Source organism: Desmodus rotundus, chromosome 9 (assembly GCF_022682495.2).
Source record: "Desmodus rotundus isolate HL8 chromosome 9, HLdesRot8A.1, whole genome shotgun sequence".
Taxonomy (NCBI): Eukaryota; Metazoa; Chordata; class Mammalia; order Chiroptera; family Phyllostomidae; genus Desmodus; species Desmodus rotundus.
This window is the reverse complement of record NC_071395.1, coordinates 15,978,164-15,994,508: the sequence shown is the minus strand read 5'-3', so window position 1 is coordinate 15,994,508 and position 16,345 is coordinate 15,978,164. Positions and strand designations below refer to the sequence as shown.

Sequence of the window (16,345 nt, the reverse complement as noted above, 5' to 3'; positions counted from 1 at the left end):
AGAAGGAAATAATTAGCTACTTTCAGAAATGCTGATGCATGGAGCTAAAGCATGCCGGTCTGAGTGTCTTAGAGATTGTGACATTTTAAATTACCTGAACAAAAAAAAAAACCCAGGGGCCATCTTTGGACGTAATTAACATCTTGCCTAATGAATGTCAGGTCCAGACAGAGTCACACTTTATTTATGAAATAGTATTTTATTCAAACTCGCTTGCACCCTTATTATATTGCAAAGTTGAGATTTGTGTGCTGTTTTCTTAAGTGGAGCAACTTCTTTTTTTTTTTTTTCTTTTTTCTTTTCCCTCCCCCTTCAAGTAATCAATGCACTGCTGAATGAGTTCATTTTAATGCACTCAATCATGCCTCTAATGTTCGTAGCTTACGGGCGCAAGCATCAGTAATGCAGGAATGTTATATGGCTTTAGTTTGGGCCATTTCATAAAATATTCATGGAATCAAAAATGTGCATCAAAATAGCGGCTGGGAGAATTACATTTATGTTCCTGCTTTTATGGCAGCTTCACATTTAAACCCATTTGTGTTAATATCTAGTCAATCTTCCTACTTTAAAAAAAAACTAAAATGGGAGAGATCATATACATTCTCCTTTGCTTAATATTTGTTCTAGACATCTGCTGTGATACAACAAATATCTATAAACTTTCAGAGATGTTGTGCAGGGAAGAGGGGCAAGCAACAATTTGGATAATACCCAAATATATAAAATCTTATTTTCTCTATGTAGTGTTTGTCTTAGCATCCTACCAAGCAGTCTTGCAGTTTACAACACTGCTTGGGGTTTGTTTGTATTTTTAAATGAATGGATAGATTCCTTGTTTGTATGGACTTTAGGTAAAGTGAAACTCCTTTCTAGTGGTTTTATTTTGAAAGCACTTTCCTTTATATGACAAAATATACGTCCTTTATGTGCCAACCTTTTTATTGTTTATGTAAATGTCATGTAATTGTTTAAGAAAAAAAAAACAACCCTGAGGTTTAGGCCATTTCTATCCATACCTGGGTCCTCTTGCTCTACACAGTTCACAGTGTGTCTCCTAGAAGATGTGCTTTCTGATACTACCTCATGTTGTTGAGATAAATTGGTTACTGATGATATTGGTGGAAGGCCATCTACAGTCTGTCCAACAAAACATTTTGGCTCCATTTTCTCCCCCGAGTCACTTGAAATGTTAGTGGACTCTCTGTATTTTCCTGGGCACCCAGGTGAGCAATCCATAGTATGTCTTCCTCATCGTGATCAGTCTCGTGGTCCGTGTTACTCATGGTGACGATGAAGATTTGTTGGCGATTCCTGGTGCCCCTGAGAGAGCTTGTGTCTCCTCAGGAGACTTTTAACATCTATGCATGTTTCTTTTCTGTCCTGATTTCAGCTAACTTTTATTTTTGCGATACTTTGGTGTAATCATTCTTCTCTCTGACCTCTTCCTCAATGGAAAGTAGTGTTTGCATCAGATAATTCTAGAAACGGACAGTTATCTAAACACTTGGCCTTCAGTGAGATCGATAGTAGAACCTGGAACCTGGCCTGGTTCTACTGTATTAAAATTTGTTTTTTAAAAAGTTTCTTTGATGATGATGAATAGACTATATATGAACCCTTTCAGAGTTATAAAGGGTTGATGCTATGAGCCAAATTGGAAAGCCTGGTGCATGATCTTTATTTACATTTAGTTTTGTCAAAATGATCACTCTATTGATGACCATTTATGGTATTTCTCTCAGGTATTTTCAATTTGAACTTAAATTTGCAAAAAGGATGTATTATGTCTTAATAAATATCAGAGTCACTAGCAGAAAGTAATAAAATCTTTCAAACCCTCTTCACAGTTGGAAACATAAATTGGATGGAAATCTTATCATTGTTAGTCATGCTTAAAGGGAAATAGTTGCATATTTAAATTACTATGCTCCCTTTATAGTATAGACATATATATTTATATTTTAATTTGAATATTATATTATTTTATAATATATACTTTGAAATTCTGACCAGCCTTTAGCAGTTTTAGTTAAGTTGTTTTTATGCTCATGGTCATTTGGACCAAATCCCTGCTGGCTTATTTATGGACCTATTTGCCTCCAAATGATTTTACAACTGAATCCCTACATCTGAGAAGGACTGGAAAACTCGACTTCCTCTGGGTGGGCACCTCGGTGTATAACAGTGCTGGTCAGCATTCCCAGGGACCGCATCTGCAGCAAAGTGGCACAGGGAGGGAGAGCGAAACCATGAATAGCCAGGTATGGTTATTCATACCGGTTTCCAGGTGCCCCACAGGTGTCCCTGCATGGTTCAGGGGGAAGCAGGGAATTCACATGCAGGCCACATGGCCAGTTGTACATCTGACCTCTTCAGAAAGACCCATCAGAAGCACATCAGGCACTAATACCTGTGTTTTCATGTTAGAGGTTATCTGTGGTCGCTGGAGTAGAGTCACAGGGTTATAAAACGGAAGAGACTAGAAACCACATGATTTAAGCATTACTTTTAACTTGAGAGATTTATGTCCAGAGAACAAAACTTACTTTACCGGAAATTCCTGACTCGTGGTTTGTTGACAAGTACTTGATGTGATGGAATGAAGCTGTGTGTGTTTTCCGTGATCCTGGGTTTAAATCCTACGCATGGCCTTTTATGTATTTGAATCATTTAACCTCTGTGAGCCTCAAGCTTTCTCTTTAGTGGAAAAGCAATATTTACCTCACCAGTTTTTTGAAGGTTAAATAAGATAATGTATGGTGGGGGGAGAGGAAAGCCTTCCCTTTTGACTTGCACCAGCAGGCACTCAGGAAAGAACAGTCCTCTGTTCTCTTTTACCTGTACATCTTGAACCGTGATCCTTTCCTGTCAGGGACCTCAGGTAGACTCGTCTGAGTTCAGAACCTTGGCTATTAATCATGAGCTAAGCACTACCAGCTCCAAAGCTCTACCAAAACTCAAGCTCAACCAAAAACAACTATTCTCAGTCATTCCAAGGCCGACTTCCATAGTAACCAAGCAACAGCAATGTACCAGGTACCTCCCTTACTTCATTCCTGATTGGACAGCCTGTCCAGGATGCCTGTGGCATCACTGACACAGGGAAGTCTGTTTATATGGAATACAAGGGCACAGTCTCCCCTTTCCTTCCCCCTTCCCTACCTCCACCCCCTCCCCATTTCCTCCACCTCCCCTGTCCCCACATTCTACATTCCCCTTGCTTCCCCCCACCTCCCTTTTTGGCCCCCAAGTAAATCAAGCCTTGAACATGACTGTCAGCTCTCATATTTAATTTACTTCATTATGCCTCATTTGCATGTTGCTGTAATTAGTGGGGTTTTCCAGCGCTTCATCTCCTGGCTCACCTCGCCTCCTGGAATTCTCAGTGACTCTGTTATTTTACAGCCCAACCTTGGACCCTCTTTTCCCTTGGTGACTGTGTGTGACCATCAATGTTGTTAGGGCCTTCCTAGTTTCCTTGGATGCCCAGTTTTTTTCCAGAACTATCTGGTTTACTCACAGTTCCCAGTACCCACCCTTTCCTATTCACATGTCCAAAGAGAAATAGGTGTCTGGACTTTATGAATAGATGGATGCTGGGTAGAAAAAAGAACTCTTGTATCCATCTTTCCAAGGATGCAGAGCTGTACTTTACGGGCAGAAATATAGTTGACAGAGGAAACAGAACACACATATATGTCAGTGCTTCATTCGAGTTTGTTAAAAAACGAGGGTCATGGGTATTTGGAGAAAGGTATTTCTGGTGAGAGAGATGACAAGCTGCGCCTGCTTTTGCGGGAGGTAAAGAAAAATGGTCAGTTAAATGCAAAGATAGATTAGAACAGCGAACTTCCACCTGGAGTATTTGTATCAAAAATGGAAAGGGGTTGGGCATTATTTTAAAAATAGCTTCTATTGTATAGTTCTTATTACAAAGGAATAGATTATGATGATAGACATGTTAGAAAATGCCAATGATGGGAGAGAGAAAATAAAAGCAGAAAAGAAATTCATCACCCGAATAATACTGATAATGTTTTGTAAATGTTTTCTGATGTTTTCCAATATTTTCCCTTATCATGAGCACCAGCCCATATAATGAAATAGCCTTAAATAATGTCACACGTATGTCTCTGTAGTCTTTTATCACATTTGCATCTCTGCCCACGTGCCCCCCTTGTGCATGGCGCAGCAGGCGCCCAGACAGGCCATGCCATTACTGGATTTCAGTGCAGGTCATTTGCTCACGATCCACCTCTTTCGTGTCTCTGTGTGGATACTATTCATTATGTGTGCACTCCTTCACACTTTAGTATCGGTAATGTTGATAACAAATTCAGTGCAAAACTAAGGAGAAACTATATGCAGTAGTTTGGCAGTGGCTACACTGTCCTGTAATATCCAACCTGTGATATTCTGTGAATCCTATCTAAGGAAATGCATTGAGCCTGATGTGACCTAAGTAGGGTTAATTCAATCCGTCATGATCATATTGTTATAAGGACTCAACTGTGGTTTTTGCAGGAAGAGTAAGTTGTACTTATTAAAAAAAACAAATTAGTGACTGTATTTCAATCAACCTGTTGGATTTTTTGAAACTGTTATCACTGTCAACTGATAACACTAGCTGTGTTTATTGAGCACCTACACTGCATGAGGTATTAATTTCTCATAGCTGCACCTTGAATAGTGACCCTGTAATCCCATTTTGCAGAAGATTTCTGTAACTCAGGCACAGGGAGGGCAGTAATTAGCCTGAGGCTAAACAGCAGAAAAGGAAAAATGAAGTCGAGGTAGGAGCTCCGGCTGGCTGTCTGGAGCCCGCACTCACCCTAACCACTACTGCCTGAATGCCAAGTGCTTTCCTTCCCAGTGGACTCCAGTGAGGAAGCTCCCATACCAAGTACAGGATACTGTGAGCATTTCACAAGGCAATTCACAAATAAACACAATCCACAGCACGGAGCTGCGAACGACTCTTCCAGAAATGGTCTTGCTCACATTTCAAGGAATAAAATGACTCAATGCTAATTTAGAGTTTTGGATTTCAGACGATCTATTTGGGCTATATTATAAGATATAACACAGGAAGGCAGTTAAGTTACATTTTAATTATTCAAAACTAAACAGAATACCTTATACACATGCCTGCTTGGAAAGTTCAGTCAAACTTTGAGAAGTAGTTTAAAGACCATAATATTTGAATTTGAATTTGTAACAACAGATGCATCCCTTATGAAGATGCCCAGATTCTTCTTGAGAACGATTCTGCTGTCTGCCAGGGAAGCGGTGCAGGACAGGGGTGGCGAGCGTGGGCTCTGGGAACAGATTACCCGGACCTCCTCACCCACTAGGTGTGCCGTCTTGGGCAAAATTCTTACCCTCACTTTCTCTTCTGTAAAATGGACTCATGAATCTATTCCATGGGACTGTTTAATGAGAAATGCATGTAAAGCACAAAGAACAGTGCTTTGCATGTGTAATATTAAATGAATGTTAGCTCATATGACTTGTCATTAATAATTATTGCTGGACGTTCACACTCTTTTCTAAACATCCGAAATCCTAGTCAACTTCTACTGGCCAAAGTACATCCTTCTAGCAGGTTGAAGACTAAATCAATGCTAAATTTGAGGTCCAAATGGAAGCAGCTCCTTTGCCAGTTTAAGTCTTCTTCAGGCTTAGAAATCCTTGCCTTTACTTTATGTCGCCTCCCCACCTCTTAACAGTAAAACACAAGATGTACACAAGATTTTTGAAAACATGTTCTGGCCTGTGGTTTATGTTTATGAATGGGCTTCTATTCTCCAGGTCAGCTCCTGGAAGCTGCTGAGCATTATGAAGCATTCCATCAATTGACGCAAGGGCGGATATGGAAGGATGAGACAGGCCACTTTCTCAACTTGTTGGCCTGCGAGAGTCTCCTGAGGACTTACAGATTACTCTCAGACAGAATGCTGGAGAATAAAGATTACAAACAGGCCATCAGAATTCTAATAAAAGCTTCTGAAATAGCCAAAGAAGGTAAGTGGGAAAGAACACTCTCACATCGCTTCCTTTAATGGGCAGACGCTGCTTCTCCCAAGAGTGATATAAAAATCGTCAGTGTTTGGGTGATTATTTCCTACGAAATGCAAAGACAAATGCCATCAATATACTTTCAAATTTCACTGTAAAACAGAGGTGCTTCGGTGCTGACAACAAGAAATCCATTAGTTTCTTGAAAGCTTTATCTCCAAAATTACAACCTTCTGGGAGCCCTGTTATAAAACAATGAACCCATAATGAGAAAGTAAGGTCGTTTGCAAAAGTTAAGGGTGTGTGTGTGTGTGTCTGTGTGTGTGCGCGTGTGTAAGGTCTTATTATTCTTTCGGTCTGAGAGACCTTTCATTGTTTGTGAATTCCTCGTTGTCGAGTAAGATGGAAGATATGGTAAATATTTAGTTAGGAGTAACAGGGAAATAGAACTCTTGCCTATCAAAGTGTGGACTTTGGATGGGCAGCATCAGCATTTCCAGGGAGCTTGTGAGAAAAGCAGCACCTCAGGCCCCACCCAGGACCTACTGCATCAGAACCACAGGTTGGCAAGATCCCCAGGGGATTCACATGCACATTCAGAGCAGTAAAAACACTTTTGTGAAAACCGATCCTTGACATTCCATACCATTTGTGTATATAGAAAATATAAAGAATGTGGAGCCGCTACTCAATTAAGTTTTTACTTTGTGAAATGCAAGGACATTTTATTACCACACAGTGATTTATTAGAGTAGCCTTTTCATGAAGGCAAATGACAGAAGTTATGCTCTTGACCTGAAGTTGCTTGGCTTCTAGCTATATCTGATCTATTGGAGTGACAGATGGCTTAGCTGGAGTAAGCAAGACTGATTTTAATTTTAATTTTTCTAAAGAGTAAAAGTAAACAGCACATTCTCTCTATTATATCTTTTAATAACATTAGTTAGAACACCCTTAGGAAACCACCCCCATTGAAAGATGTATCTCCTTGCATGAACTGCCTTTGGATGAATGGTGGTCTAGTACCTTCCCCAAGGAGGAAGCGCTGGTATCAGTAGCTGGCTCTCAGGTCAATTTCAGCAGCTGACTTTAGTTACCTGGAAAGTGATGTGCAATTTCAATGTAGTGTATCACATAGGAAAAGGAATTTTACTTTAGGTTCACATTTGCTAAATTGTAAAGTGGTTCACAAAGAAAGGACTGTTCCTAGAGTCTCGAAAATAAACACATGGTGTTTTCTTTAAGATAAATCATTGTTGAGTTAGATAGCAAAGCCAGTATTAATTCAGCCCACTCAAACTACATGATATATTGATAGTATTTTACCTTTTTGTTCCATATGAGTTGCTCATCTTTAATAGTGCTGACATTTTTTTTTCCGTCATTTTATTGTATCCGCTTTATCTTGACTTTGTCTCAACTAGTGAGCAGGAAAAGTTCTCGTGGTTAAATTCTATTTTAAAACTAATATTTGATGCGATCCAACTATTTAAATCAGCGGCCTCAAAATCTTCCTATCGACAAGGGTAGATTTTCTTTCTCCTCTTTGCTGGGACGCCCTCTACACAGGATTAGATGCAAATGATGACAACTCACCAGCTCATGCTGTTGTCAGTGCTTAACCCAGTGACACCGTTTATCACAGCAAAGCACAAATCACACACAGCCAGCTTCACCATCCAAGGGCCACTTCCCCTCTTAGCCTCTTCCTTTTCCCCCCTCTTTCTCTTCCCTAGTCTCACCCCGACCCCAGCACTTGTGAACCCTTATCAGAGAAAGAGTTAGTGCCCAGTGGAATTTGAAGAGTTAAAATTCCCTAGATGGGATCACTGGTACTATCAACTCTGCTGAAGTGAAGTCTTAAGGGTATACTTCTCTGCAATTGGTGTAAATTGCTCGAGAAGGAGACAAAATGCCGTCACTGGCATTTGCCACCCTGCGTCCGCGTGAGCCATGCCTCATGCGTACTGATGCACTGGGTGGTGAGAGGGAAGGCAGCACAGGGGATGGCTAGCTCCTGCGGAAATCTGCGGCGGTTGCGATGCAGAGTTCAGAAACGCCCTGGTACTTTCTGAGGATCAAAACTGAGCTGTGTCTTTTAGCCCTTGCGTTACCTAGGAGTTACGTAACACTGAGAGCCAAAGACTTCCAAAAGCAAAAAACAGATACTGTTCTTTTTATGTATAAAGTCATAATGGTTTTTGTGAGTATATTAGATTTATATGTTATATTTTGTACAGTAAATGTGAACAAGTTACATGTTTATGAGAACGTATGATGTGTGTCTTACTGGACCACACGTTACATGTTTCACGCTCTGTGGAAAGAAGTTGATAGTTCCTGGAATAAAACACATTACACAGAGATTAGAACGGCTAAAATTCCTTGTGAAAGGTGATGAAAAGCATTACTAGTCATTAAGCACAGAAAAACGAGTTTGGGTTTCAACACGTGTATGGAATTCTTTATTGTACCAACAAGTGAAACTCTGTCAGTCATTCTGATCCAAGTTTTAACCAGTAGCTTTTAAATCGGACCCAATCAAAAAAATATAATTCCTTAATTTGCTAGCTAGCTGCCCTGTTAAGAGCCTTAGCTGAAGGTCAGTGTCGTGTATGTGTGTGCACGCACCGTGTGATGTCGGTTCCCTTTAGCAGTTACTCGATGTAGGCGGCAGCAGCTGTGCCGGCAGCCCTAGGTCTCCCATGGTGGACCAGCATAGACATCGTGCGCGGATCTCACAATGATGCTGCTGGTCTCTGTGTGGGAGGGTGACGCCTCGTAATTGTTTTGCCGATGCACGTGAACATCTGTGATCTGGGTCAGTTGCGTTAACATCAGACTTTTTTTTTAAACAGTAAACAGCTAGATTTCAGGGATTGTTGATAAATAGGTATACTTTGTTACAGTAACTTTCTACTGTCGTAAAAAGCAAATATTCCGTTTGTAGTAATAAATCAATTTCTTTAAAGTCACAGTAATTTTTCTGCATTTTCACATCAGGAAATGACAAAAAGATGGAAGGCGAAGCTTCCTATTACTTGGGCTTAGCACACTTGGCTGCTGGAGAGTATGAAACAGCATTAACAGTAAGTTGAAGTAAACTTTCAATTGTCACTTTGTATCTTAATTTCATTATATTTTATTTTATTGTATGTTGTTATAAGGCCAACAGCAATGGACCTGATGCACAATAGCAACCTTCTAGAGGCACAAAATTGGTGTTTTGTTTATAGAAGGTAGTCCATAGTCAGGTGCCATGGCGTTCTTTAGGATATATGAACGTTAAATATAGAGAGTCGTGTGACCCTCTACACTCCCATGTCATCAAGGACGAGAGGAAATGGGTTTAATGACGGCAAAAAGTAAGCAGTAAAAAAGAGTTACTATAAACATATATGATGTAGGAAAATTTGCTTAGAAAAGTGGGTGACTGTGAAGCCTTAGAGTGAATTGCATGGCCGTGGGCCTTCCATGTGAGGGGGTGAGGGGCACCCTGAGACAGAGTCCGCTTCATGATGAGAATCACTGTTGTGTGGTTTATGTCCAGGCTTGGTGTGTTTGGCCAGGAAAACTCAATCAATAAAACGTCAAGAGCTGTCTTTTCTGTACTAAAATGAAATTATTTTTCTTTAGTTTTTCTCTTGACCCCTAATATATTTAAAGCATAGCTTCCTACTTCATTTCACTTACATATATCTCTGTCTTGTAATAATTCTATTTGATATGCAGTATTTGCTTTATTTTCAACTTTGCAGATTGCTCATTTGCTATTTTAGATATTCATGCGATGTAAGATTTCTATATTCGAGCTAGATATTTTTCTCTACCTCCCTTAAACTTGGGTCATTACAGCAAGCAAGTTCTCCTAGATGGCTCTTCTGCTTAATGGTTTTTGGTTAATGGCACGCGCTCAGAAACACCGAGTTCCAGGTACTCTGGGGAACCAGAGGCCAACAAGATGTGCGCACTTCCTGTTCGGGGGCTAATTGAACGAGGGCGACAACTTGCACACATACCTGTACTTCAACAACCAGGAGCTCTCCGAGTGCAGAGATAAGAGCAGTCGGTTCCAACACCAGAGACCAGGAAGGCTGCACAGCCGAGCTTCGGGGGAGCAGCGCCTCCCCAGGTGGAAAGTGTGAGTGGCGAGGATGATGGAGCATTAGACACTCACACACTCACACACACGCTCAACATGAATATACTCGGTGTGTTTGGCAAGCAGCGAATTGTCTGGTGAAGGACAAGTACAGTATGAGATCAAGTTGGAAAATTAGGTGAAAAGTGGCATTCTCTCTCTCTCTCTCATGGGCAATGCAAGCACGTGTCGAAATAAATACAAACAGCACAGGAGTTTACAGTGAAAAATAAATCTTCCTTCCACCCCTGCATCAGTGTCCAGTTGTTTTCTCAAAGGCAGAGTTTCCGGGTTATCCCTGCAATACTATTCATATGTAGACATAGACTGTAAGTGCATATACACATATGTCCTTCGTGTTCACAAAATGAGTTATCCTCTTCCACACTAATGCGTATAGACATGCCTCACTTTAAAAGGGCCTCATGATGTCCCATGATACAGTTGTACCACGATGAATTTACCATCTTCTCTTGGTGGGCACGTAGGTTATTTCCAATACATCTTTATTGCAAAGGGTGTAGCAGTGAGTCACTTTGTGCCAAGGTGAGAAATAATCTATAGAATAAGTTCTTAGAGGTGGAAATGCTAAGAGGAGATGAATTTGTATTTTTATTTATAAACTGCCCTTCAAAGTAGCTGCACCAGTTTACACTCCTACAAACAATAAATGAAGGTGCCTGCTTCCTCAGGAGCTGTTTATGTCTTTAGGGAATTAGGCATGTGGGTAATACGTATTCTGAATGTTTATGCAGCCCATTTTTTTTAACTATGAAGTTTTTTCATGCTGAACTTTTAGATATTTATATGGCCAAATTTATCCATCTCTTCTTGTATGACATCTCGACACTCTTTACAGTGGTCCCCAACCTTTTTGGCACTAGGGACCGGTTTCATGGAAGACAATTTTTCCATGCATGGGGGTGGGGGTGTGGGCAGGGGATGGTTTGGATATGATTCAAGTGCATTACGTTCAAGCTCACCTCCTGCTGTGTGGCCTGGTTCCTAACAGGCCCGGTCTAGTGCTGGTCTGCGGCCTGGTTGTTGGGGACCCCTGCTTTAAAAGGTGGTTTCATTCTAAGGTTCTTTTTGAATCTTATGGTGGGTTAGAGGGTGTTGAATGCTTTGTTAAGGAGTATGAAGGTGATTTTTTAAAGAATTTATTTATTTTTAGAGAGAGGGGAAGGGAGGGAGAAAGAGCAGGAGAGAAACATCAACTTGTGGTTGCCTCTCACACACCCCCTTACTGGGGACCTGGCCCACAACCCAGGCTTGTACCCTGACTGGGAATCAAATGGGTGACCCTTTGGTTTGCAGGCCGGCACTCAGTCCACTGAGCCACACCAGCCAGGGCTGAAGGTGATTTTTTAAGCAATGTGGTATTTTTGATGACTTTTGATGTGTGGCGTCATGTGTGGCGTCAGATCAGTGTGGCGTCATGCCACACACTGATCTGTCCTATACTTTTGCAACGTAACGCTAGCGGTGTAGGGCAGTCTAATGATTAATGTAATGTGTTGCATCAGTCCCAGGAAACTAATACCGAGGGTGGTTAGAGGAGGCAATTTACATAAAGTTTTAAGAGTGCCTGCCTGGTATGTAATAAACCTTTGAATATTACCAGCTTTTGTTATTTCTACCCCGACCTAAGTCTCTGGACGCTAGTAGTAGCGGTGGAGATGGAGACAAGTAGACTCGGTAGTTCTGAAGGACTTGGTAGTAGACTGAATATGGGAGGTGGGGGAGACAGAGGTGTCCAGATGGACCCTGGGCGATCAAATATAATAAGCCAGGGAAACTGGGCATGTCTAAAAGACCAAAATGTGAAAACTCCTTCTGCCTCCCATCCCAGGTTTGGGGCTGGAATAAGAGAGCTGTGTGCAGATAGTTTCAGTAAGAACTTAACCCCCTCCCCCAGGCAAGTACCTGGGTTAGATCAGGGTTAATTAATTCTTGTCCTTGAATTCCCCAGCCAGGGTGGAGGCCTTGGGAAGACAGGCAGGCCATACCCCAGGCCTTGGGCTCACTGCTGCACTCACTGTGCAAGAGTAGTCTTTGAAGTTGGGAAGAGTCAGGGGCTGTCTTCAGAGCCCAGGTGTTGCTTGTGGCAGAATATTGTGGCCTTTTGGGAACCCAGCTCATCCAGACCGAGGACTTGCAGGAAGCATAAGATTTGGGTCCAGCCCACAGGCAGAGCTGCAGGGCCAAAGAAGTTTTTGATGTCAGGTCTGGGCACAGGATGCCAAGGGCAAAGTCGAGAAGGAATCCCCACAGACAGGGAGGTGGGGCTGGGGTGGAGAACGGACACTGAGAGGCTGTGCCTGATTCTGGACATGGAGGTCGTTCAGCTCAGGCAGATGGTAGAGAGCAGCCTGTTTCTGCACTTGAACTAAGACAGATTCCCACGAAACCTGAAGCTTGCTTCGATTTCAGGTTGAAGGCCGTGTCTTTTCATTCTCTCTAGCATCTTACTTCAGCCACTTTTCCCTGCTTCCTTTCAGAGATGAAAGGACATTCTGCAGACTTGTATTTGAATTCCCTTTCACTTTTCCTTTAGGACCTGGTGGGCTGCTCCTCTTACATAAGCGATCGATTATCTCTTTGCAAACTACAGCGTGTCTTTCCATCTGCAGTCTCTCTCCTTCTGACAGTGCTGCTTCCAGTTTACGAGATGCCTCTTATAAACCCACAACAGGCAGAGCGCTCCTTATTTAGTGAATATGTTCTAAAAAAATATATCACATGATCAGTTCATAAATAAGATTGATTACTTGATTGATTAGATAGCTAATCACAAAGTAAAAATTCAACACAGAAAAAAATTATTTAAAATCCTCCTTAATCCTACTTTCCCACCCTGTGCAATATTATCACCACTGCCCTCATCTGCTTTAAAGCATTAATAGTGTTTCTTCGCAGTGTGGCTGTAAAGAGGGTCAGGAAAGCTCAGAAATCAGGTTTGTCTCAGTGGAGCCAGCGCGAGACAGCGTCTGGTTACCTTCAGCATTTCCCTTCTGTTTTCGTATTCAGTCCAGCTTTAATTTTCAGCAATTCCATATGATGTTTTTATTTTCTCACTTGTAATTTCAGTTTCTAATTTAGAATATTTTCAGATTTTCAGTATCTTGCTTCTAGATTCAGCCTCCACCTCTGACAAAAAATTTCTCCCTTCCAATAATGTTGTTCCTCTGTTTAAAGATTTTTACATGATTTTTTTCAAAGAAACTTGGCTTAAAGAAACCTGTCACAAGTAGATATTTCCAATTAAAAAGTTTCGATGATCAGAAGCAGATTTTGAAATTTTTCTAATATATCTTAAAGAGTTTAAGTCATTAATAAATTATTAATACATGTAATAGGAGAATATGTTGGCAAGTATATGAATACACTTCGGGCATCCATTCCTTGCTGATAAAAAAGTTCTCTACCGAATGACAGCACAGAGCTAAACTTAAACAAATAATGGATTTATTAGGACTGAAGTATCTGTACCAGGAGGAAAAGGCATTTGGACAAGAGCAGTGATAGCTGCGCCCATAAACCCGCACAGGAGGTCACAAAGACCTGACATTTAAGGAGGATACTGTTTCCTGCGTGTTTCAGGGGCTGGGAAAGTAGTAACTCCCTTCCGCCATCAGCAATTCAGACCTGTAAATGTTCCAAGTAGCGTACACTCTGAGTTTTAGAAGGTAAATGCATCTTATGAAGTCCTAAGGTTTCAAAGAGAAAAATCCAGGGGTGGGCAAAAGTAGGTTAACAGTAATGACAAATACTGTAATAATTAATAAATAATAATACAAAAATCAACCCTGTGTTTCATGTACTCACAACGGTAAATCTACTTCTGCCCACCCTTGTATCTTAGTAAAGTCCCAGTTATTAAGGCCTGGTGCAGAGTTGGACCAGCTTCCACAATCAGCCATTGCAACCATGAAGTCATTTTAAGAAAAAGGAGGGGAGTCCGTTAGCACTTCATTTTTGTGCGTGAATTTTTTTCCTCTCTAATACTGATTCCACTTAAACATTTTAGGAATGCCACCTTTACTCAAGCTTCAGTACATTCAGTGAATTATTTGTTTCCTATTATTTAGCGATAACATAGCCTACTGAAAATTATACTATGAAAGCAAAAATTCATCCTATTGATTTCATTTGTTTCTAGAGCACAAGATTTATCACATGTGCTATTATTTACTAATTCTGTATACACAACAGTAGCTCTCTGTATATCTGGGTACATGTCAGCATCTTTATAATAGCTTAGAACTCCTGTGACATTGGTGTTAACGTACATACAAGGTTACCATAAATCTCCAGCCTCAGCAGCAGCATCCCATAGAGAAATTATAATAGATATCAGAAAAAATAGTTGCACTAATTCTAATTCTAATAGTTATGGGTTGTTCATAAGTATATGGATCATATTTGTAACATGATATATTTTTAGAGTCTCACTGAGTAAATGTAATTAAATCGTATTTATTCTTTCAAACCAGTAGATACAAACAAAGATGAAACCATTGTGTATGAGGGCATTTCTAGTGAAGAAGGCTTTACTTGATCCGTGATGTTCAGCTTACAGAGAATGCGAGGGGAGTTGCTCCTTGCAGTTGTTGCCATTTAGTTCCTTTCTCGATTTAGTACGTTACCTCCTCCCTTAGAACTCATTCCATTCTCGATGGCGGTGGACTCTACTTTAAGTGGTGATCTCGCTGCCATCCAGACGCCTTGGCGGATTCCATGGTAACATTCCTAAAGCTAGTTTTCCTTCTGGTCACTTTTTTGAGGGAAGACTTTCATCTACCACTGAAACCATTATGCAGCCAGTGACTTAACTCCTTGGAGTCTCAAATTTGTCTGCAAAATAAGAATGGCAATGGCGGCTTCCCTGCACCTTTGTGAAGATCAAGGAGATTTAAAAAATACATGTTTACACTTTAAACTATAAACAGTTTTCATACGTAAGATACTGTTATTACTACAGGCTGTGATATAATTAGTACCGAATAATGATGACAATGATACTCTAGTAAATAACATTTATTGAGTATGTTTCAAAATGCCTGCTTTATACTTATGTTTTTCTTAACTGTGATTTGCTAAATTTATCATGTAAATTATATAGTGCTTACATTTACCTTTGTATTGGCACATATTTTTATAATGGAAATATGATAAATCAACATTTTGTGGGAAACTTTATTATTAATTTATTAATAACTTTTCTCTGTGTTAAAAAATAAGATTTATGCAAAAAAAGGACTTGAGTTATTTGTTTATTTAAAGATCAGAGCTTTTCACCACTCATTAAATAGAAGTTGTCCTTACTTGCCAATTAGAAATTATTCCCTAAAATTGACCCTTCTGTTCTTGAATGGCCTTGGTGTCTGAGGGAAGTTCAGGTGCTGGCGCACAGGAATGGTGGCCTCCTCCTCCCAGAAGCCCTCGGGTCACCACTGCACAAAACACGGAGTCAGTCCTGCGTGCAGCCAGCGTGCCTCCTGGGGCTGTGTGGTTGGTTCATCACCAGCCTCGGAAGCACCGAAGAGGGCTCACCGCTCCGCTGGAGGTGATTCAGGTGTGAGCTCAGGGCTCTCAGCAGTAATTTTCTGCTTTCCACCGAGTTTTCATCTGCCGCGTCTCTTTGTCCTGTGACCCTTCTTAGGCAGTCTCCAGGAGAATCTAACAGGAGCAGCTGTCCCAGACCCCATTGCCCCCAACTGCCGCCTCACCACCCTCTTCCTGTTCGGCCTCACCCCCGCCCCCACACCTTCCCCCAGTCACAAAGAGCACTCCTTCCTTTTCATTCCAGACATTTATGAAGTAGAGAACTGTTCAAAATATCCATCATCTGACCAGCAAAAGAAAGGTGATAGGGTTAGAAAACACACTGGTATAAGAAGAAAATATTCGTGTTTTCTACTTTAAAGAAATGGACTGATTTCCAAACTGCATAAAATTATGTTCCTCAGTTATAAAGCAATCATTTAGGGCATGGTGTAAGCATGGACTCCATATCTGATAGGATTTAATACCCTTTTGAACAGTTAGCCTTACTTGGATAATAACCTTTTAAGTTGTTAAAAAATATGTTTTATTAATTTGGAGATTATGAAAATGTAAAATGTTTTACTAATAATTTTGCTACTATTGTCTTTGTATTTAAGGCCATGGCCTTTCTAA

At 40.7% G+C, this 16,345-nt stretch overlaps 1 protein-coding gene across 1 annotated transcript in view; it reads left to right on the top strand.

Annotated features, from left to right (window-relative positions):
* Positions 1 to 16,345, top strand: part of TTC29 (tetratricopeptide repeat domain 29) — a 145,082-nt gene that overhangs the window by 51,194 nt on the left and 77,543 nt on the right. Inside the window, exons 7-8 of the mRNA XM_045202209.2 lie at positions 5,815 to 6,027; positions 9,025 to 9,110. Coding sequence (XP_045058144.1) covers positions 5,815 to 6,027; positions 9,025 to 9,110 — 299 coding nt within the window. The remainder of the gene's footprint in view (positions 1 to 5,814; positions 6,028 to 9,024; positions 9,111 to 16,345) is intronic.